The following is a 25,124-nucleotide window of genomic DNA, read 5'->3' on the forward strand; positions in this document are numbered from 1 at the left end:
CTCTTTATTTCTGCATTTATAAATAGAGAGCATGTGGTATGTCATAGATAGACCATATATACAGAAGGCCACAATGCATTATTGATGTGAAAGTATTTTGTAATCAGAATCATATGAAAAATCAAATAATATATTTTAAGAGATAATAGAAAAAAGTATAAATTAGCATCACTTACTAAGTACCTACAGTATACAAGGCATGGGGTTTAGAGCTATGGAGAACAAAATTCCAAGAATGTGTAGTTTTCAAAGTTTCTTATACGAAGAGGGAAGCTACAGGAAGCACATACATAATTTAATTTAGGCATAGTATGTAATATTTAAGAAGAGTAATTTAGAAAAGGCCTTTAGAGAACAGGAGAGAGAATTTCCTTTATCACAATGTAACCACGGAAGGTGATCAGAGGACATTCCTTAGCAGTTATGTGCTGAAGTTTTGAGACAGTAGAAGTAGCTGGAAATGAAATGACATTCCAGGAAGGAAGGAGACTGAGAATTCACGATTACTAACAGTGAAGGAAACCGTATGTATGCATACTTCATTCATCTTAAAAATGTATGTCCAAATGTATAAGCAGTCTTGTTCTAGAAGGTCTAAGGGGTCAATAACATACATACAAAAAGCCATACACGCAAAGGAGTGGTCACAATCACAGTCCATATTTTCAAGTACACGTATTTTGTGATGGATCACTCTTTCAAATGAATAAGGAAAGAATGAGTTTATTTTACTGAGTAAGACTCCAAAACTCAGTTCCCTTACAGATTAAGATCTTTGCCAAAGGCTATACAATCCAAAGCAAGTTGAAAAAACCCTACAATTCTAAAGTAAATAGCTTCATCAGACACTCTCCCAAGAGCAGTCTTTAATTTGGAGGAAGATAAGATATTTCAGGTTTGTTGAAGAGAAGAAAATTTATCAAGGGAGAGGAAAAAATAAATAAAGGAAATTTTGTGTGTATTTAGTTTATCATAGGCCAGGCTGCACACACTTTCAAAACAGAATATTTGAGGTGTGGATGGGTTTACACAACAGGATAAGTAGGTCTTCCAAGTCAATTTAAATACATCACATTTTCAGTTTGTATTTTTACTTGCCTATGGTGTTCCTTTCAACATCATCTTGACAAATATCTAGAGAAAAGATATGTTCTTGGAAGTGAAGCTACTGATAATCTTCCTGTCCAAATCTGAAGAAAGAAATCTTTATTAGAAGTGAAATTTCAAAGTTCAATAATCATTGACTTGTCAGAAAAGAACAAATTGAATGAAATCAGTAACTGAACATCCACTATTCATCTTGTCTAAAATTATTTCTCCCTCCCTCTTCTGAATCTCTGCTTTGTTATGACAACATGGGGTTTTCAGGTACCTGAATCATAGAAACTCTATGGGGGATCACAACCATGATCTGGTTCTATATGAATGACATCTCCACAAATGACTTCACATCTAAAATGCTTAAGCTTAAATAGAAATTGTGGAAACATGAACGGTTGAGTAATAGTGCCCCTTTTGCACTTATATGTAACCTCAGGAACTTTGGGCCCTCCAAGGGATACTTTGCAAAAATGGGAGGAGAAAATACGAATGGAGATATTTGATATATTAATAATTATCAAGGACATTTATTTCTCTACATTAGTGTGTAGCAGTTACTAAATATATGAGGGTGTTGCAAGATAACAGCATATTATCAAAAGGCTGTAAGAGTTTCTCTTCCTCCTCTCAGTCTGTAATATCTGGAAGCAGGTGTACAGTGAAACAAAGCATGTTTTATATTTATAAAAATATACATTTATATAAATATGTATAACAAACATATGGATAAATAATATATGTGTGAAGGAGACATGCTTTGTGGAGTAGGAGTGGGTGTTGATTTACATTTATATCATGAACCTCTAAGGACAGTGAAATATATTCAAAGTACCTAGTGATACCCCATCAAAACAGTGGTCCCCAAATTTATTGAATGTGAAAAAAAATCAACTTAATAATAAAGTAGAGCCATATCTCTTAACTTTATATTCATTGAATTGGCAAAATTAATCCGAATCTTTCAAAAGATACAGAGGGTTGAATTTCAAAGGTGCTAGGAGGGTATCACTTTCACAAGCTTACTTGAGATTCATAGTGACCCTATGAAGTGGTCATTGCAGATTGAGGAAAAAAGTGTTGAATTGAATTATTAAGAAACCACAGCTAAAATGTCCAAAATGAGGCATATTTATTTTTCTTAAAATATTACCTGAAAATCACATTCACCTTGATTTAATTCCTTTATTTGTGCAGATAAACCATTTCACACTCACTCCCTTCTCATTCATTGAATCATGCAGCTGAATCATAATGTGACTGAGCTCGTTCTGCTCGGGTTGACCCAGGATCCTGTTAGGAAGAAAATAGCATGTGTCGCCCTCTTGCTTTTCTGTTTGGGGATGTTGCTGGGTAACTTGCTGACTATGACTACCATCAGGACCAGCCAGACACTTGGGAGTCCAAGGTACTTCCTTTTCCACTTATCTTTATCTAACATCTGCTTCTTTAACTCTGTTGCCCGTAGAATGACTGTGATTGCCCTTTTGAAGAAGAACACTATCTCTTTCAATGAATGCATGATACAAGTCTTTTCATTCCAATTTTTGGGCTGCCTAGAGATCCTCATCCTAATCCTCATGGCTGTCCACCACTATGTGGCCATCTGTAAGCCCCTGCACTATGACCTTCATGAGTCGACTGGTCTGTGGTGTGTTGGTGACTGTGGCCTGGATGGGGTCCTGTGTGCATTCTTTAGTTCAGGTTTTTCTGGCCTTGGGTTACCCTTCTGTGGTCCCAGTGTGATCGATCACTATTTTTATGACTTGTAGCCCTTGTTGAAACTTGCCTGTAGAGACACCTACATTGTTAATCTCCTCTTGGTGTCCAACAGTGGGGCCATCTGTACAGTCAGCCCTGTCGTGCTGGTGCTCGCCTAGGCTATCACCTTGCCTTCTCTGAGGAACCACAGTGCTGAAGGGAGGAGAAAAGCCCTCTCCACCTGCATCTCCCACATCACTGAGCTCACCTTGTTCTTTGTTCCTTGAATATTTATGTACACGTGGCCTGCAACCACCTTTTCCAAGGACAAGATGATAGCTGTGTTTTATACACTTGCAACACCTTTGCTCAACCCTCTGATTTATATACTGAGGAATGCAGAATGAAAAACGCCATGAAGAAATTATGGAGCAAGAACTTAGTCTCAGAAGACAGAAGATGAATGAAAGTTTCAAATTTTTCTTCACAGTTTGGACTGACCTAGAAGTTTCTATCTATCTTACTATCTATCATACTATCGTCTTACCATGTTGCTAACGTAATCCTATCCTGGGACATGGGGGTTAGTTTCCTTCATGAAAGTAAGCAACATTACTAGACAGTAACTAGTTAGTGTTGAATCAGTTCTACGTAGAGTAAGAGGCAGGATCAGGTATAAACCGGCGGTCTGTTGCCTGAGAGGATCACTGTTGTGTCTCTGCCTCTCTAGCCTGCCTAGTGGCCTGTGGTTTTGATCTGTGTTCTTCATAATGTTGACTTCAAGTGTTCTCTACTTATAGTTACACTTCTTTGTGCTTATATCCACAGCCTGACAGGTTTTCCTTCCAGTTTATTTATTAGACTCTGTGGTTACATTTTGTCTGATCATAGACCTTCAACTTTCTTGTTCTTCATGCCAGCAGAAGGCACTAGATACAAATAACTGAAAATTCTTCATGTTTTAAGGGAAGACATACCATCTAGGTAATCTCCCTTACATTTCTTGTGGTTATATTTTGAATTTTTATCATAGTTTACCTAGATCCTTCTGGAACAGTGACAGACATGGTGAGAAAATTCACTGTTCTAAGAGAGTCTTTTTATCAGAGAAAAGTTTTTATAATTGGGGTTGTACTCATATTGTTATTCTGTTTATAAGAACTACTCTTTGCTCCTAAAACAATCTCATAATTTTGGGGAAGTATTAAGTTTTATCCTGAATCATACCAATTATAATAATTTATGTATAATGCTGAGTTATTATGATTGAAGCACAGGCAACCCAAATTAAGGTAGACCTACTCATATGGGCTAGGAATAAAGAGTGCAAGCAGCTGATGGTAGGGAATTAGAAAATAATAACTGCTTAAAGAAAGAATGTTGTAACATATAACAGAGAATTTAGGCTTTGAAACAAAAATACATCACAGATATGAATACTTTTATTGAGTTTTAATACAACCCAGAAAAGAGATTAACTTGTGAGAGACTGATATACTTGGATGAAAACTGTATTTATGCATTGGAGGTGTATATCACGTTTTGTGACCAACCATCACCTTAGCAGTCTCTAATCATCACTAAGTATCTTCTGATTTCAATTTGTTTTCTTATTTGTATTGTTATCCATATAAAAAGTCAAGATGAGTATTTTTGTTTACTTGGAACTTATGTTTCTATTTACACTACTAAATTATATAAGATTACTAAATTTGTATTAAATTTATCATATCATGAACTTTGAAGTTATTTAGGTGGAGGAAAAGATAACTTATTTCTCCTTGTGGTAATGGAAACCTGTGAAATCCACAGTGAATTCTAGGGATATATTACATCACTTTTTTTCAGATTCTGTGAATTTCAAGGTGAATCCATCTTAAGCAGTCTATCATTGTTTACAGGTTGATCCTGCTCTTGCCAAGTTTGCATATTAGTAGATTCCCATTGGTGGAGTTTTAGCTGAAGTCTTCTATTTCAACACAAGGAAAACATGAAAATAAGTATATATTGGATCCAGTTTAGGTGGCTCCCCAGATACACTCTATCTAATATATCTTCTGGACATGCTTTAATAGAGAGCTCACATGGCCACTATTGTCACATCTAGTAGAACTACAAAGATGCTTCAATGTGCCACCTCACCAGGATTTTGTTTTTAAAATCAATGTTCTGATAGGGAAAGAGTGGGACTCTGAGATCCTAAATATGCTAAAATAGACACATTTGTGTGGGAATGGGTGAGAACCATGCACACATAAATTATCTTGCCCCCTCTTGGTTGTCATAAGTAACTTTCTTTCCCTTCAACAAGAGGAAATAACAGTCTTCCCTGGCCTAGACACCTTACTATTACTGCATTTGAGGAAGGCACCTTGCAACAGTATCTGTTCTCCTCAAGAGCTTCCTCCCTCACTGCTTACTGCTTCCAAACAGCTCACCAGGCCCAAGTCATGGGAAAGTCAGAGCAGGAAAGTTACAGTCTTATGATAGAAGGAAATGAGATGCATGAGCATATCAGGACTGGGCTACTGTGTGCAGGTGTGAATGGGGGGAGCACTGCACTTCATTATGGGAGGTGTTAACACAGAGGAACAAAATGTAAATCAGGTGTTGAAGTCTATCATGATGGGCTTTTCTCATAGATGCTCATCATTAGAAATGCCTAATGTTTGCTTTAATCATACATATATGAATATAAAAATTGCTATATTTATATATAATGAATGTATATGTATATATATATAATATATAAGGAACATATATAATATATTCATATATATTCATATTCATATAATAATATAATGAATATGAGTAAGAACATATATAAATATTGTTAAATATTTATTAGATCTGTGTGAAAGAACTACAAAGACTGAGCTGCTTAAAGTATGAAAGAACTGATCATTTATTTTTTCTCCTTAGGGGCTGGCATATCCCCGAAACCTGTACTATTCTTGGGTGTGGTGGTTTAGGAGTGAATATGATTTGAACTCACTTCATATTTAGAGGGCACTAGGGTAAACTGCTTGGAGAAATTACACCCCAAAATTCAACCTGGGGAACTTTTTAAATATGTCATCAGTATGTCCATATTCAAATGGAGATAAAATAAGCCCAACTCAAAGAATTGTGGGCTGACTGATATGACACCTGTGGATTAAGTATAAGTTCTATTAATTTATTTAGTATTTATTAGGTTTATGTTTTTTAGCATTCTTAGAACATTTTTTATACGCATTTTAAGCACTTATCTACATGCATTGCAGACAAGTATAACTTCTATTCACTGATGTAATACTTGCAATTTGCAAGTATTTTTTTAATGGCAATCATTTTACAATGTATTCATGTATCTAACATGTTGTAACCTTAAATTTATATGAAATGTTAAGAAGGAAGACACAGACCCAATATTGTGTCACTAAGCCAAGTCACCAAACCGGTCCTAATGATAAACACAATCCGAGTTTCAAGCTCCCCCAGAAAGGTAGTCAGGAATATTCTGGCCAGCATCAGTGATAAGATCACCTGCACAGGAGCTTCTCCATCTTCTCTAAAAGAAGAGGATGTGATCTGCATTATAACCCTGCTCTTCCTCATAAGAGGAAGTGACCTTGCCTGAAACAATCCCTTCTTTTCCTTTGCTAATGACCTTTCTCCCTTCCTCCTTTCTATAAAAACCTTCCATTCTGTCCAGTTTCCCAGAACATCTCTACTTGCAGGATGAATTGCTGACCAATACATGAATCCCTTGATAAAGCAAATTAGATGTTCAAATTTATTTGGATGAATTCTGTTTCTTAACAAATGTTATACATCAGATATATTTCAGTTAAAATAAGGAATAGATTCTTTTTAAAAGGACTTTCTTGAAGATAAATCTCAATTCAACAAGGAACTAAGGTAACCTTGAAGGACAGTGGAAAAACCACAATCTCTGATGTGAGATTCCTTAAATAAAAATTTATTGGCTTTAAATAAATTTGCCTAATGTTACATATAATAAAAAAAACAACTTTAACTTAAAAAAATACATATATGTAGTCTGGAGATTGGAGAGATTTTTGACGTAAGGCATTCACCTATGACTTGGAATTTCATGTTGTCATGGGTTGAACTGTGTCCCCCAACAAAAGAATATATTGGAGTCCTAATCCCCAGTACCTTAGAATGTGATCTTCTTTAGATGTAGGGCTTTATGTTGTAAGTGCCTGATGTCAGGCTTTTTGATAATAATGTAAGTGTTAGACATTAAGCTTTGGATTGCAGAGGCAACCATTTCACATACACCCATTTGGAACAAACATATGGCCATCTGCACATTAGATAAGGAGCAAAACGGCCTCACCCATGAAGCTCCCCATTTAGAAAGCCCTGGGTGACCTATACCTGAGCCTTAGGGTGGCTCTGCATTTTCCTTTAGTCCTACTTCTCTGTTTTGATTCTTCAGTAAAAAGTGAACCCTTGAAACCCTCAGCCACCAAATCTCAAACCCACTGAAGACAGAACTCCAGGTTCACGGATTCCATATCCCACGTCACTGTGCAGCCCAGCCACACCCTGGCTCTGGTCAGTGGGGGATATGCCTGTAGGGTGTTGCCCCAGGGTGTAGGCCCAGGTGAGTGTCCCCAGGTGTTCTAGTGGATAGCATCTCTATCTATAGGCTGAGACTTACATAAACAGGTCTTTCCAGAGGTAACCAAACTAATATAAGGTCTTTATGGTAAGCCCTAGTCCAACATGACTGCTGTCCTTATAAAAAGGGGAAATCTGGACACACACAGACACACACACAGGGAGAACACCATGTAAAGATGAAGACAGAGATCGGGAGTGACCATCTACAAATCAAAGGAGGTTAATGGTTGTTAGTAAACCACCGGAAGCTAGGAGAGGGGCGCAGAACAGATCGTCCTGAGCTCTCAGAGGAGCGAGCCCTTCTAGCACCATGGTCTCAGGCCTTTAGCCTCCAGAACCGTAAAACCAAACATTTGTGGTGCTTAAGCCACCCAGTTTGTGGTCCTTTGTTACAGCAGCATTAGGAAGCTAATATGCATGTTCTAGAAACATCTGGAGCTGGCCATCTAGGCACATACAGGTCGGGAGCTGCACTGGTTTTCTAGTGTTGCTGTAATAAACAAAACCTATTAGCGAAAAATATCACAGGTTTATTATCTCACAGTTCTGTAGGTTGGATGTCCCACAGAGGTCTCGCTGGGCTAACAATCAAGGTGTCAGCAGGGCTTTGTTCTTTTCTGGAGGCTGCAAGGGAGAAGCCGTTTCCTTGGCTTTTCTAACTTCTAGAGGGTGCCCACATTCCTTGGCTTTGACCTCTCAGTTCCTTCTTCATGCAACCAATGTTGCATTTTTGACTATGCTTTCATTGTCACATCTTCCTCTGACTTTCTTTTCTGCCCTTCACCCCTTCTACTTTGAAGGACCCTTGTGATTACATTGGGCTCACCTCAATAATATTGGATAGTATCCCTATTTAAAAATCCACCTTAATCTTCACCCCATTTGCCATGTAAACTGGTATTTGCATAGGTCCCAGAGATTAGAGTGTAGACATCTTCAGGGGCCATTTTTCTGCCTACCACAGTAGACCTCAGTAAATGCAATGGAGATACAGGAAGATTCTTGGCATAGTGTTGAGAAAGACTCACACTATATTAGAATCTAAAGCCAGAGAGCCCACAAGCTGACTGTTAATGCTTTCTGGGAGGGCCCAGAACACACCTGCTTTACTAATGCAACAGCTGTGTACTGGTAAGGGGAGCACAGACATTTTTTAGAAGTTTGGTAGGAGTTAGAGGTAAAGATGCTTCCCTAGACCTTTGCTCCCTGGTATTATTGGGAATGGTGGGATTCCAGAATGGCAGATGGTGGCAGTTGATACCTATTAGAGATAAGGTAGAAATAATTAGATTGACAACAAAATCAAAGTATAACCGGGTGCCTTTTCTTATCTGGCTCTTTGACAATGGCAAATACATCATGGTGTTTCTAGGGGCAAGATGGACAGAAGCCAACTGGATGGATAAACAAGCAACTGAGACATTGCAGGACTTGTTTAATAACAGCAAGAAAAGGAGCTGATGAGAACTGTAAGGTCAGTCACCACATTGAAAAATTGTGGCTCCTGACCCAAGTCTAGAATTAACTGAATTTTCAGAGCCCAATAATTGGATGTTATTTTAAGTCTCTGAGGAAGTTTTAGAGTAGGTAAATCACCAGATATGAGCATGGAGAGGGAGGTGGACTTTGGCTGACTCTTTACATTCCACACATTCTGTGTAAGCTCTTGTTACAGTAAAGGATGTATTGAGTGAGGGTATAGATAACAGGCCGAAACTGACTTATTACAATATGGAGGAGAAGTTGACCTACACTTCACCCCAATATATATTGTACACTCATTAACATAGCACAAATCACACTTCCCCTTGCCATAAGAGTTCCGGTGAGAATCAAACATACCAAAACTCCCCTATCTGGCATGAGAATGGAGCAAGCTTGAACTCTGAAAAGACCCCTCTTATTCCTGTAGTTCCCCATTTAGTGAATGTTCATCTCCCTTTACATAGGATGCTCTATAGAGTGTCCTCAAGTGAGTCCTACTGGATCTGCCAGAGCTCAACCATCAGATGTGTACTTTTGTTTTTCTCTGTACGACTATTTTCCAAATAAATTTCTAAAGCTCAGTTCTTTTTGTGTCCATTTTTTAATTCTTTCTCAAGACAAGACCAAGAACCCATCTCTGTTAACAGGACTACTGTGCGGAAAACATGTAAGTATCTCTTTGATCCTTCCCCCAAAGGGCCTGTACCACCAGTGCAAACTGCATAATATGTGGGTAAACCTGTGCCATGATGTGGGTAAAATTGCAGTATTTCCAGAATCTCTCACCTGGCCTTAGTCCATCTCTGTTCCAATAGATGTTTACAAGGGGGTGGAGAGAGGTGTTAGGGGTGTATTGTGTATTTTCCTTGGTTTTTATACCTCTGCAACAAAAAATTGAAGGCCGAGACACAATAGTGAAGCAGGGTAGAAGTTTTATTTAATGTTACTTAAAGAGAGAAAAAGTACAGGTGACCTCAGGGAAGAGAGGCACCCTGAAGGGTTTAAGTTTTATTGAAAGAAAGAAAGTCTATGCACTTAGAAAGTCTGGGTGACCTCAGAGAGAGGTGCGTGCTGAAAGATATGGAAAAAGTCAAAGTTATGTACTCACAAATTGTGGGCAACATCAGAGAGAGGAGCACCCTGAAAGATTGGGTGTTCCCCCTTCTAAAAATTTTTCAGGAATGTGACAAAGGGCTGGGGGTGCAGACTTGTTAAGTGGTCTCAAGATGTTTATCTTTTATGAGACATTAAGTTTCTTATCAGTCCTCAGGGTAATTCTGCAAAATTAGTTTAACACAAGAAATTTACTGCTCTGATTCCCTCCCAGGATAGTAGCTTTCTGGTCTGGGAGCATATCAGTCAAGACTGCCTGCCCTGCCTCGAAGGTGGGCTGAGTTATTGTCTGTTTGGTAAAGAGTATGTTAAGTTACTTCTTAACTTCTTGTGTTTTAAAATGCAATTTGTGCTCTAAGAGGAATCTTCCTGTCTTTATTATGCTGTTTATAGCTGGGCCTTTTAGCAGGCCAAAGTAAATCTTACGATGGCATGATCTAATTGACACAACAAGACATGGTCTGTGTTCAGATACTTTTCCTTATCTGGGAATATTCAAACATCCCAGGCCAAGTTGCTCCTGGCCTTTTGAGCTTTTACTGATTAATTCACTAGCTCTAAGTATTTTCTGTCTTTCTAGTTTTAACTGGTTAACTCTTAGTCCTTTCTAGTGGGATTTACTGACCTTATTCTCTTTCCACCCTGCTCATATCTGTTTTCCTGCTTAACAGAAGTAGTCCATCTCCACATCAATAGGGGCGGCAGAAGTGAGAGTGTGCTTGGGACTGGAGAGGTTTATTGGGTGCCTCCCAGCCAGGACGGTGGGAGATGTGCGCAGGCAGGATAACATGGATGGAGCCAGGATTCTTGTAAGCAATAAAAGACCTCTTTTTCCTTCAGGTGATTTCAGTTTCAGTGGTTTGTGGTTTATTTGCCCTGGGCTGGGAACACATTTTTCCCCCGGAGTTACACTTCGCATAATTGGGAGGATCTCTGGACCTGAAATCTATCTTCATGCGTGTGATGCTTGGACAAGCTGCCTCTGGAGAAGGTGGGGAGATACCCAGAAACCCCCCTGTGGATGGTGGGGAGCCCCCAGTTACTGGTTGCAGTGGGGAACCACCCAGGGAGCCCCCATCCATGTGTCTTCCATTCGCAGAGCCTCTAGTGGTGAACTGGCCTAGGGTAAAGTGCCTCCTAGACACATGGGACCTTCCTTAGAAATGGGGGTGGGTGGAGGCACTGGCAGCTGTGGAGTTAACCCTCCTTGAGATAGAAGACTGCTTAGAGGCCCTGAGTGGCTGTGTGGCAGTCAGGATTGTGGGATTTTTATTTCTCAAGATACTGGAAAGGGTTACCGAGGAAAGAGACACACTTTGGGTCTGTTGGAGGAGCTGGGTGATGAGCTATAGGATGCCTTTAAGAAAGAGAGACAGTGATTGGGATCCGAGGTTGCTTTGCTGAAAGACATGTTAGCAGGGATGTCTTTGTTTCTTTCATTTTCTTTAGTTTTTTCTAGTAGTCACTTATACTAGTAGGGACCGCTGCCTACAGACTACAAGGAGAGATTAGACTCAGCAGGAGCACATTAGTGGGATGTTACAATAAAAGTGGGCATTTTAGAGGTAATCCTTCTCCTAATCCCTTATTACTTTTATTTAAAAAGAAAATAATGAGTCCAAGGGAAACGAAAAGCTTTTCCCAAGAGGATGAGAACAGGTCTTCTATTTTTTCAAGCCTGTGATTTTTCTCTTTCACATCCTGCTCTCACCTTCTTGCCATTCCAACCTACTGGGCTCAGGTTTCACTGTGTTTTGGAAGACTGACATCAGAATGCTTTAGCTCCTAGAGCTGTTATATTCCCTGAACGCTTTTTCTGTTCACACAACATATATGTATTGAATGCAACTATGATCATGCTGAATTTCTGACACGAATGTGAAACATTAGAACCAGTATAATCAACTACAATTACATATGTTTTATAATAAATAATTATAATTAGATAAATAATACCTCCCTTCTGTAGAATGTGTTATTCTTTTGTGTGTTCCTCCAAGGAAACCCTGTACGGTTGCTATTACTCTCTTTGTTGTACAGATGGGGACATTTAAGACCATCCACCTTAAATTATTACTTTTACAACTATTTTCCATTAGCCTCCCAGAAAACCTTCTTGTCCCACAGTTTCTTCATTGCATTCTTTACTTCTGCATTTCTCAGTGTATAAATCAGGGGATTTAACATGGGGGTGATAATTGTGTAAAATACAGCCACCATCTTATCTTCTTTAAAGGTAGTATCAGGGCGCATATACATGAAAGTACAGGGACCAAAGAAGATGATGACCACAGCGACGTGGGAGCCGCAGGTGGAGAGAGCTTTGTGCCTGCCTTCTGCTGACTGCTTTCTCAGGGACACCAGGATGATGGTGTAGGAGATCAGCAGGATAACAAAGCTCCCCAGGGCGATGGTACCACTGTTGGCTGTCACAACAGCACCCACAAGGTATGTGTCTGCGCAGGCAAGTTTCAGCAGAGGGTGCACGTCACAAAAGTAGTGATCGATCTCTCTGGGTCCACAGAAGGGCAGCTGGACTACCAGAGCCACCTGGACAGCGGAGTGTAGGAACCCACCTACCCAGATCCCCAGCAACATCTTAGTGCATCTGTCATGGTCCATGATGGCCATGTAGTGCAGGGGTTTACAGATAGCCACATAACGATCATAGGCCATTACAGTAAGGATGAAGATCTCAGAGCAACCTAAGAAATGGACCCCGAAGAGTTGCAACATGCACCCCACATAGGAGATAGTTTTTCTCTTGGCTAATAGGTCAACAATCATCTTAGGAGCTGTAACTGAAGAGTAACAAATATCCACAAAAGACAAGTAGCTAAGAAAGAAATACATCGGAGACTTGTGGAGGTTACCTACATACACTGTCAGAATGATGAGGAGGTTTCCAAGGAGAATGATTGTATAGAAGAAAGAAAACACCACAAAACAAACTTCTTCAGCCACCGGGTTCTGAGAAAGACCCAAGAAAATGAATTCAGTTACGTTGTTTATTTTTTCCATAGAATTAGCAGCCCAGGGTTCCAGGAGACGATTTGATAATCTGAAAGAAAAACATAACAAGACCAACAACATTTACTTCTAACTCAAAACATGTGCATGCCCACAATAGCTGAAAATGGAAACTGGGTGCTTACAGATGCTTGGCATGCATACGTGAAGATATTGACGTGCTCATGTCCCCCTCATCCCCTCAGTGTCATAGTCCATTTGTTCACATGAGATGAGAAAACAAAGACCAGAGAGAGAAAGCAAACTCTGTATGTCACACGTTAAGCAGGAGTCTCGCTTCCATCACCTTTTACTGAGGTTTTCTCTTCTCTTTGTTCTAAAAATGTACTAGTTCTTGTTCTGTTTAAGGCATTGTGCCCAAGACTTCTGTGTTTGGGAACATGATAACAATTAATTACCTTTTAGGAAAAGTTTGTCTTATCATTGACACAGAAGTGTATATGTGCCTGCATTTTCTCTTCTGAATATTCCCTGAGTATTCAAGCTCTTAGTCAGTCAGGAGGTGGTGTCATGTGGTAGAGAGAGGACTAAAATCACATAAATCTGATTCTCTGATAATGGTGCTGGATAAAGAGATAATAAAAAAGATAAACCTAAGAGAAACTACTGGGGACACATCAGGACCTGTTAGATCAGAACGGAGGTGAAATGAAATCTCTGTTACATTCTCCGCATTCAAACTCAGTGTTGAGTGTAAACCAAGAAATACTTTTATTAGTATTTTAAACACTTGGTTGTTAACTTAAAAAAGGAAAAAGAAAATGAAAGAGGCAAGCAAGCAAACAAACAAAATAAAGAAAAAAGGAAACAAAGGACTCTGCCCTTAATGCCACCATTGCTTTATTCATCGTTTTAATGTTTTAATGTCTTGTTGCTTCATATTAATTCTTCCACTTAGGATGCACTAAATATTCGTGGAGTAAGTCATTCCTGAAAGATACTTTAAATGGGCTAAGGAAGAGGACAATATTTAATTTAAATTGAGAACACTTCAGTTTTGAAATTCAGTAGATAATTTATATGGAATAGTTTTGATTCTGGAAAACCTGGGGTTTCCAGGTTATTCCTCAAACCATGCCACAGGTGTATCCAATTCCTTGAATTATTATAACTCAGTATGGGATTACACAGTGTCATAGGTGATTCTTAGGAATTCTGTCCTTCTGAGGCCACATCCCCCCCAGGTCTGTCAAATGTAGTGCTCACACCTCCTGCCGAACCAGGTGTGTGCTCTCTTCTGTCCTTTTGCTCTGCACTGGGCCTGGCTCTCCAGCTTTTGGGAAACTGCAGGGCTGGGTTTCCCCAGGTCTGTGTGTTAGAGTTGAGAGAGCAGCAATACTGGTGTTCCTTCCCCTATACAGCACAAAATCAGACAATAATAGTAGTGGTCATAATAGTAACAACAATAACTTCATTCATACTCAAGCCCATCCTCCTGCACTTCTTACTTGTACATTCCCTTTGGTTTTTATTTCTGAATTTTGAAAAGCTTATTATTCTCCACTGATGAGCTCTTCATTTCAAGAGAGCCCAATCATTGCAGTTTTTGACAACTGTGAATTATGTTGCTCGGTTCTCATCTAGAAGAAACTGGGCATTTAAATATTAGCCTGGGAACTGTGCTTCTATTGTCCACACCATAAACTCCTAGAGGAGCTCTTCTTAAATCAAGAATTCCTCCTTCCACTCTCTGAGTATTTCACACATGATAATACCTCAGTTTCTTTGGAAATCATTGATACTTTCTTTTTCACAATCATGTTACCTTATCTCTTGACCATGTATAGATGCACTTCAGTTTCTTAACATCTCTGAATAACATCATCTTATTCCCTTATTTCTGAAAACTGTGTCATGTAACCATATTATAGGCATTTAAAATACAGGAAGCTGATGAATTCCATTTTTCCACAAACTTTTTAAATTTTAGGAGAAAAAAAATCTCACCAGTATTGTCTGGGGCTTTAGCTTTGCTTTGCTTTTCTCTCTCTTCTCATTACATGGGTACAGCCATCCAAAATAAAGTAGACTGAAGCCTTAGGTATTGGTTTTTCCATAATTAGTACCAGAGAAGCCCTGGCACCCAAAACTCAAAGGCCAGTACAGGTCTAGGCTTTGTCATTCCTGGCTCCGTCTCTCACCTGCTGAAATTTGCCATTTCATAGTATCTTTGGTAATAACAAACGCTCTTTTCTCTATGTCTAAGTAGTAAGGCCTATTTAAAGAGAATGGTGCAAAATGTTAATGACCTTGGGGATAGCCATTCTCCCAATGTCTCCCTCCTTAATGAGAACCACATCAGAGAAATAACAGTGAGCTGTAATTTACAGAGGACTTTTATATTTGTTTTTAAAACATTAAAAATTTTTTTGTTTGATAAATTTAAAATCCATCAATTCTTGCATTTAGGACCATACCATGAATCCAGAATATTTTATCACACTTTTGAAGAATTGTTTTTCATCTGCAAGAAGGATATTTCATCTCTATTGAGGAGAAGAAAAATTACCAAGGGAGGGAAAAAATTATATATATATATATATATATATATACACACACACACACACACATGCACAAGGGAAATCCTATGTTTATTCAGCAATTATAGATTGCTTTTGCTGCTCGCAAGTTTTAGGACAATATATTGAAGGTTGAGTGGTACTGTGGTGGAACACAATGGCATAAGTAAGTTTTCCAGATTGCATTTAAATGAATCATATGTCTGTTTATGTTTACTTCCATATATTGTCACTGCCATCATCATCTTCATAAGAAAGATGTAGAGAAGAGATTTGGTCTTGGACATGACCCATGGTAATATTTCTTTCCAAATATGAAAAAATGTTCACTGAAGAAGAGACATTTCAAAGTAGAATAATTATTGACTTTACCAGGACAAAATTAATTGAATGATAAGTCAGTTAATATTTCCTGGTGGGCAGAGGGCTTTGTCCTGCTGAGCACCACAGGATTCCTATACATAAAGCCATTGTTTAAAACTTCTTCTCCCTCTTTCTCTGCTTCTCTGCTGTGTTGCAAGAATGTGGAGTTTTCATACACCTAAACAACACAAACTCTTTTGAGAACGCAGCCAAGATCAGGCCATATCAACTGCCTGGTGATATTCATGGCCCAAGAAAATCTACCCCAAATTTATAATGGTTAGGTAAAAACCTGAATTTTGAAACATAAACTATTGAGTAATAAACTTCCTGTTGATGTTTAATTTAGAAATATAATTTCATGAACTCAGATCTAAGTGGTGTTTTTTGGGTTGAAGAAAGATATAGTAATGGAGTTATTTGAAATATTATCAAATATCAAAGAACATTCATTCTGTTCATCAGTATATAGAAGGAATAAATATCATAAAAATACTTGTAGTTTGTAGCAGATGATTTGAAGGCTTTACTTTATTCAAACTGCAGTATCTGGAAGAGAGTCTGAAGTGAATAAATGAAGCATTTATGTTTTATGAATAACATACACTTGTATAAACATGTATATCAAATATGAAATATATGGATACACATATAGATAAGATTTTCTTTAAGGAGATAAGGATGGTGTATGACTCTTTGCTTATATCATAAACATGAGGCTCCAAGGGCAGTCAGTATATCCTAAATGCTGAGTGATACACAATGCAAAACATGGCATCCAACATTTATTAAATATAACCATAAAAAGAGGAAATAATAAAATGGAGCCATACCTCTTAATTGTGCATTCATAAAATTAATCATAATCATGTAAAAGTTAACAAGGGATTGTATCTGAAGAGTGCTGTAGGAAAGTGCAACACTTTCAAGCAAATATGAGATTCATACTGACCCTATGAAATGGTGATTACAAATTGAGGGAAAAAGTGTTGAAGTGAATTATTAAGAAATTACAGCTGTAATATCACAAATATACAATACTTAATTTTACTTAAATGATTTCATAAATTACATAACAAACAATTAATTCTTTTATTTTTTGCAGAAAATCTCTTGTATACTCATTCCTTTCTTCATTCATGAAATCATTCAGCGGAACAATAATGTGACTGAGTTCATTCTGCTTGGGTTGACCCAGGATCCTGTTAGGAAGAAATGATGTTGTCATTTCCTTGCTTTTCTTTTGGGATGTTAGTAGGTAACTTGCTGATTCTTACTACCGTGAAGACCAGCCAGACATGTGGAAGCCAATGTACTTCTTCCTTTTCTACTAGGCAGAAAGTCAGGCCCCATCAACAGTCCACCAGCAGAGCCATGGCTCAGATGCAACAGAGAAATGGGCTCAGGTGGGCAGAGGGCTTTGTGCTGCTGAGCACCACAGGATTCCTATACATAAAGCCACTACCTTCCAGACCAGGAGACAAAGCTGAACCATCTTTTACAGAGGAAAAAAAAGATCCAGACAAAATGAGGAGGCAGAGGAATATGTTACAAACAGAAGAACAAGATAAAACACCAGGAAAAATGTAAATGAAATGGAGATAAGCATCTTCCTGATAAAGAATTGAAAGTAATGGTCATTATGATGTTCAATGGAGATCTGGAAAACAAATCACATGTTCAAAAAGAATTTCAACAAATGAATAGAAGATATAAAAAGACATTCAGAGCAGAAAAATACAGTAACTGAAATGGAAAATACAATAAGGGGAATGAACAGTAGACTACAGGAGACAGAGGAACGAATCAACAAGATGGAAGATAGAGAACTGCAGAGCAACAAAGATGATGAAGGGGAAAAAAGAATTTCTAAAAATGAGAATATGCTAACCGAGCTTAATAATAGCTCCAAACTAAACAGTATTCACATAATAGGGGCCCCAGAAGGAGAAGACAGAGATTCAGGTGTAGAAAGTCTTGTTGGACAATTAATAGCTGAAAACATTCCCAATCTGAGGAAGGAAATTGATATCCAGGTCCCAGAAGCACAGAGAGCTCCTGGAAAGATGAGCTCAAGGAGGGCAACACCAAAACACACAATAATAAAAATGTCAAAAGTTAAAAATGAAGAAAGAATCTTAAAAGCAGCAAGAGTAAGGCAGACAGTTACCTACAAGAGAAACTCCGTAAGTCTATCAGCAGACTTCTCAGCACAAACATTCCAGGCCAGAAGGGGAATGGCATGAAATGCTCAAAGTACTGAAAGTAAAAGCTACAACCCAAAATACTCTACCCAGCAAGGTTATCATTCAGAATTGAAGGAGAAATTAAAAGTATTCCAGATAAATGAATGTTAGAAGAATTCACCACCATTAAACCAGCCTTACAGGATACGTTAAAGGGATATCTTTAGCTGGAAATGTTCTTAAGTCTAAGTAGTTTTCATCAGTTAAAATAAACCTACAGTAAAGGTAGTAGACCAATAACCTACAATGCAAGTATAAAGCTTATAAAACAAAAGTAATAAAGTCAACTACATACAAAATTAGTCGAGATATAAAAAGCATAAATTATGACATTCATAAAATATGAAGGAGGAAGAATAAAAAGTAGTACTTTTAGAATGTGTTCAAAGTCAAGTGCCATCTATCAACTTATAGAGACCGTTACATAGTTAGGGAGATATATATGAACCTCATAGTAACCACAAACCTAAATCCTACAATAGATACACAAAAAACAAAAAGAAAGGAATTCAAGCATGACAATTAAAAAAAATATCAAATCACAAGAAAAGAGTGTAGGAGAAGAAGAAAGGAACAGCGAGGAACTTCAAAACAACCAGAAAACCCTTTTAAAAAATGGGAATAAGTGCATACCTATCAATAATTACCTTAAATGTAATTACTTAAATTATGTCAATGTAAATGGACTAAATGCACAAATCAAAAGACATGGGGTGGTGAATGGATAAAGAAACAAGATCCCACTGTATACTGTCTAAAAGGGATTTATTTCAGATCTAAAGACATCCATAGACCAAGAGTGAAGGGATGGAAAAAGATGTTTGTCACACACACACACACACGAGAGGAAAAAGCATGAGTAGCAGTACTTAGACAAAATAGACTTCAAAACAAATAGACTTCAAAACAAAGAAAGTAACAAGAAACAAGGACATCACATAATGTTGAAGGTATCAGTCAAAAAGGAAGTTATAACAATTGTTAATATCTAGGCATCCAACATAGGAGTACCTAAATATATAAAGGAAATACTAACAGACCTAGAGAGAAAAATTGATAGCAGCACAATTACAGTAGGAAATTTTAGCACCCCACTTACATCTATGGATAGGTCATCCAGACAGTATATCAATAAGGAAATAATGGTGTTGAGGAGAATATTAGACCAATTGGACTTAACAGATATATACAGAACACTACACCCAAAAGCAGAAGAATGAATATACTTCTCAAATGCACATGGACCATGCTCCAGAATAGCTCACATATTAGGAGACAAAAATATCTCCATAAATTTAAGAAGATTGAATTGTATCAAGAATATTCAGATCATTTTGGTATGAAGCTAAAAATTAATGTATGAAAAAAACATAAAAAACACCAACACATGGAGGCTAAACAACATGCTTCTAAATAATAAATGGATCAATGATCAAATCAAAGAGGTAATCAAACAAAACATGGAGACAAATGAAAAAAAAGCAAAACCGTTGAAAATATGTGGGATGTAGCAAAAGTGGTTCTAAGGGGGTGGAAGTTTATAGCAGTACAGGCCTACCTCAAGAAACAAGAACAATCTCAAACAACGAAAACTTACAGCAAAGCTCAGAGTTAATAGAAGTAAACACATAAGAAAGATATGAGCAAAAATAAATATAATAGATAGAAAACAACAGAAGAAGATCAATGAAACTATGAGCTGCCTCTTTAAGAATATAAGGAAAATAGACAAACCAATAGCCAGACTGATCAAGAGAGAAAGAGATGGCACAAATAAATCAGAAATGACAGAGAAGTCAACTGACAACACATAAGTACAAAGAATCATAAGAGAACTCTATAAAAAATTTTAAACCAATAAATTGGATAACCTAGAAGAAATGGAAAAAATTCCTAGAAACATACAATTTTCTAAGACTGATGCAGGAAGAAACATTAAACATGAACTAACTGATTACTAGTGATGAAACTGAACTGGTAATAAAAAAATCTCCTAACAAACATAAGCCAAGACCAGGTAGCTTTGCTGGTGAATTTTATGAAGAAGAAAAGTATCTATCCTTCTTGAGGTATTCCAAAATATAGAAGAGAAGGGAATACTTCCAAATGCATTTTCTGAGGCTAGCACCACTCTACTAGCTAAACCAGACAAAACTACAATAAAAGAAAATTATAGACCAATATCAATGATGAACATAAATGCAAAAATCCTCAACAAAATATTAGAAAACCAAATTGAAGAATTCATCAAAAGGATCATCCACCACTACCAAGTGGGATTTATTCCAGGGATTCCAGATGGTACAAAATTAATAAATCAATGTGCTACAACAAATGAAAAAAAAGGGAAGGCTGAAAACCATATGATCATCTCAGTAGAAGGTGAAAATCATTTGATGAAACTCAACATCCATTCATGATAAAAGCTCTCAACAAAGTGGGTATAGAAGGAAAATACCTCTACACAATAAAGGCCATATATAACAAAATTACAGTTAACAATATATGCAATGGTAAAAGCTGGATTTTCCTCTAAGATTGGGAGCAAGAGAAGGATGCCCACTCTCACCACTTTTATTCAACATAGTACGGGAAGTCCTAGTCACAGAAATCAGACAAGAAAAAGAAATAAGGGGCAAACAAATTGGTAAGAATTAAAACTGTTGCTATTGCATATAACATACTATATATAGAAAAACCCTAAAGACTTCAACAAAAACAATTAGAACTGAATTCAGTAAAGTTGCAGAATAAAAATCAATTCGTTCATCAGTGTCTTATATTCTAAAGAGTATACTCTCATGCTCATGGATAATAAGAATTATTCTTTAAAATGGCATCCTGCCCAAAGCAATTTGCTGTTTCGATGTACCCCTATCAAACTACCAATGGTATTTTTCAATGAACTAGAGAAAATAATCCTAAAGTTCATATGGAACCACAAAAGACGCCAATAGCCAGAGAAATCTTGAGAAGGAAGAACATAGCTGGGGTATCTCAATCCCAGATTTCAAGCTATACTACAAAGCTACAGTGATTAAAAAAGTATGGTACTGGCACAAAAACAGACTCATAGATTAGTGGCATAGAATAGAGAGGCCAGAAATAAAGTCATGTATATGTAGTCAATTAATATATGACACAGGAATCAAGAATATGCAATAGGGAAAAGATGGTCTCTTCAGTAAATGGTGTTGGGCAAACTGGACAGCTATATGCAAGAAAATGAAACTGGATCACTTTCTAAAAGAACCATACAGAAAAATAAACTTGAAATGGATTAAAGGACTAAATATAAGACATGAAACCATAAAACTCTTTCCAGGAAACATACACAGGAATCTCGAATATCAGCAAAAATAAATTTTTTTTCTGGATACATCCCCTAGTGCACCCTCTGCTGAAAATTGTCTGCACAGACACATACCTTGTGGGTGCTGTTGTGACAGCCAACAGTGGTACCATCGCCCTGGGGAGCTTTGTTATCCTGCTGATCTCCTACACCATCATCCTGGTGTCCCTGAGAAAGCAGTCAGCAGAAGGCAGGCGCAAAGCTCTCTCCACCTGCGGCTCCCACGTCACTGTGGTCATCATCTTCTGTGGTCCCTGTACTTTCATGTATATGCACCCTGATACTACCTTTAAAGAAGATAAGATGGCGGCTGTATTTTACACAATTATCACCCCCATGTTACATCCCCTGATTTATACACTGAGAAACGCAGAAGTAAAGAATGCAATGAAGAAACTGTGGGACAGGAAGGTTTTCTGGGAGGCTAATGGAAAATAGTTGTAAAGTGACAATTTTACAGCAAAAGACACCATCAATAGAACAAAAAGGAACCCTACAGTATGGGAGAATATATTTGAAAATGACACATCTGATAAAGGCTTGACGTCCAGAATATATAAAGAGCTCACACACCTCAACAAACAAAAAACAAATTACCCAATTAAAAAATGGGCAGGGGAACTGAACAGACAGTTCTCCAAAAAAGAAATACAGATGGCCAACAGACACATGAAAAGATTCTCCACATCGCTAATTATCAGAGAAATGCAAATTAAAACTACAATGAGGTATCACCTCACACCAGTAAGGATGGCTGCCATCCAAAAGACAAACAACAACAAATGTTGGCGAGGCTGTGGAGAAAGGGGAACCCTCCTGCACTGCTGGTGGGAATGTAAATTAGTTCAACCATTGTGGAAAGCAGTATGGAGGTACATCAAAATGCTCAAAACAGACCTACCATTTGACCCAGGAATTCACTCCCAGGAATTTACCCTAAGAATGCAGCAATCAAGTTTGAGAAAGACCAATGCTCCCCTATGTTTATCGCAGCACTATTTACAATAGCCAAGAATTGGAAGCAATCTAAATGTCCATCTATAGATGAATGGATAAAGAAGATGTGGTACATATACACAATGGAATACTACTCAGCCATAAGAAAAGGGCAAATCCTACCATTTGCAGCAACATGGAGAGAGCTGGAGGGTATTATGCTCAGTGAAACAAGCCAAGCGGAGAAAGAGAAATACCAAATGATTTCACTCATCTGTGGAGTATAAGAACAAAGGAAAAACTGAAGGAACAAAACAGCAGCAGAACTACAGAACTCAAGAATGGACTAACAGGTACCAAAGGGAAAGGGACTGGGGAGGATGGGTGGGTAGGGAGGGATAAGGGGGGGAAATAAGAAGGGTGGTATTAAGATTAGCATGCATGGGGGGGTGGGAGAAAGGGGAGGGCTGTACAACACAGAGAAGACAAGTAGTGATTCTACATTTTGCTATGCTGATGGACAGTGACCGTAAAAGGGTTTATAGGGCGGACCTGGTATAGGGGAGAGGCTAGTAAACATAATATTCATCATCTAAGAGTAGATTAATGATAACAAAAAAAAAAAAAGCAGTTCCTGTGTGGTGACCTCCAATGAGTTCTACACAATGGTATAAAGGGCAAATAAAAGTGTAGGCAAAGGGTCTGTTTGTGTTTATACAGGGGATCAAAGCCTAATTTGGCTACCCCAAAAATGAACTAAGATACGATATGAAGAAGAACTTCCAACATCAGCACTCTCTGGAAGAGTCATCCCAGAAGATGATCATCAAAAAACCCCAACAAAGATCCACGCACTGCTACAGCTGTAGATGCACTCATCCCACCAGTTCCTGGACTTGCCATGGGAATGAAGAAGGAGATATCTAAGCTGGCCTGTGCATACAGTAAAACAACAAATTTGACTGGATCTATACTGTTGGAACTCAACCAAGAATTAGGAGAAGTTCAAATTGTAGCGCTCCAAAATCTTATAACTACAGACTATCTACTGTTAAAAGAATATATAGGATGTGAACACTCCCCAGGAAGGGGTTGTTTTAATTTGTCTGATTTCTCTCAGACTGTTCAAGTTCAGTTGGACAATATCCACCATATCATAGATAAGTTTTCACAAATGCCTAAGGTGCCTAACTGGTTTTCTTGGTTTCACTGGAGACGGCTGGTAATTACAGGTATGCTTTGGTTACGTAACTGTACTCCTATTATGTTAATGTGTGTGTGCAATTAGTAGTTTAAAACCTATACATGCTGAAGTTACTCCACAAGAAGATATGTCAAAGAAATAATCAATCTTCCCAGGTTTTCTGCCGCCTGCTACTTTTATAGCTTTTCTTCTTCCTTCCTAATTACAACCCCTAAATAGAATTCGTGCCTCATATCGAATTTACTGAGTATCATAATTCTTCCAAGTGGTAAAGATACCTCAAGACAAATGGCATAGAAGCCACAGGGCATAAATATGCAAAGAAGTAAAAAGCTAACCTTTTCAAACAGTAAGGCTTCTCTCTCACTTACCAACTTTACATTTCCCTGTATGGCCCCGGAAGATGACTGGTTAGCCAGAGACGGGTAAGATTCCTCAAGGGAGGAACAACCTAAGACAGGCACAGTCGCAGGGGAGTCATCAGGTGAGAAATTGGGGATCAACAGAGGTGAGGCTTAGAACTTCACCCCCCCTGTTCTGAGAGAAATCTTCTGCATACGTGGATGTTTTATTGCCCTTGTCTAGCTCGGATTAACACATAGTCTACAGGCACACACCTGATCATCTACATTTGCTCTCTTACAACACTAAACTATGTTTTCTACCTTTATCTTGTATCTACCTACCACTTCAGCATTTTATTAAAAATAATAATAATAAAGAGAGAAATGTGGTATCCACATATAAATCAAGTATAAAAATCAAATGAGTATTCATATTTGAACTGACTGTTTATAGTTCATAATGCATGAGCAAAACCAAAGGTTTCTGTGATGGCTGCCCTTGTACTGTTCACCATGTAACTTATTCACTATGTAAGAATTTGTTCTCCATGTAAGAACCTGTTCGTTATGCTTCAGAAGATTGGAGACTGACAAAAATTATACTTGGGGTGGATTAATGATTGTGCATTGAGCATTGACTCCCCTATACAGAATTTTATTGTTGTTAACAACTATTTGGTCAATAAATATGAGAGATGTCCTCACAAAAAAAAAAAAAAAAAAAAAAAGATTGTGTCTGTGACCCAATGAACTGTTATTTACAAAAAAAAAAAAGAAAATAAAAGTAACAATTTAAGCTGGATGCTCTTAAAAGTCCCCATCTGTACAACAAAGAGAGTAATAGCAACCATACAGGGTTTCTTTGGAGGAACACACAAAAGAATAACACATTCTACAGAAGGAAGGTATTATTTATCTAATTATAATTATTTATTATCAAACATATGTAATAATAGTTGATTATACTGGTTCTAACATTTCACATTCATGTCAGAAATTCAGCATGATCATGATTGCATTCAATACATATATGTTGTGTGATTTCTCTCAGACTGGTCAAGTTCAGTTGGACATTCATGTGTGAACAGAAAAAGC

At 37.8% G+C, this 25,124-nt stretch overlaps 1 protein-coding gene and 1 pseudogene across 2 annotated transcripts; one reads left to right on the plus strand and one right to left on the minus strand.

The window, feature by feature from the left end:
• Nucleotides 1–2,336: 2,336 nt before the first annotated feature.
• Nucleotides 2,337–3,262, plus strand: LOC130680158 (olfactory receptor 4C16-like; annotated as a pseudogene).
• A 1,107-nt stretch (nucleotides 3,263–4,369) lies between these two features.
• Nucleotides 4,370–13,056, minus strand: LOC118933721 (olfactory receptor 4S2). 2 transcript variants are annotated; one of them, XM_036928362.2, is made up of 2 exons: nucleotides 12,148–13,056; nucleotides 4,370–4,387 (listed from the first exon to the last, which is right to left on the minus strand). In XM_036928362.2, exons 1-2 carry the CDS (start codon nucleotides 13,054–13,056, stop codon nucleotides 4,370–4,372), a joined length of 927 nt encoding a protein of 308 aa, XP_036784257.2. The 2 variants fall into 2 exon arrangements, with proteins under 2 accessions (XP_036784257.2, XP_057346363.1); XM_057490380.1 differs by lacking the exon at nucleotides 4,370–4,387 and having other exon boundaries at nucleotides 12,121–13,056.
• Between the last annotated feature and the right edge of the window lie 12,068 nt (nucleotides 13,057–25,124).

This window comes from Manis pentadactyla, chromosome 13 (assembly GCF_030020395.1).
Source record: "Manis pentadactyla isolate mManPen7 chromosome 13, mManPen7.hap1, whole genome shotgun sequence".
Lineage (NCBI taxonomy): Eukaryota > Metazoa > Chordata > Mammalia > Pholidota > Manidae > Manis > Manis pentadactyla.

Bases quoted from the DNA above. Each gene is read 5' to 3' on its own strand.
- LOC118933721 (XM_057490380.1), bottom strand. From the start codon at position 13,056: ATGGAAAAAATAAACAACGTAACTGAATTCATTTTCTTGGGTCTTTCT.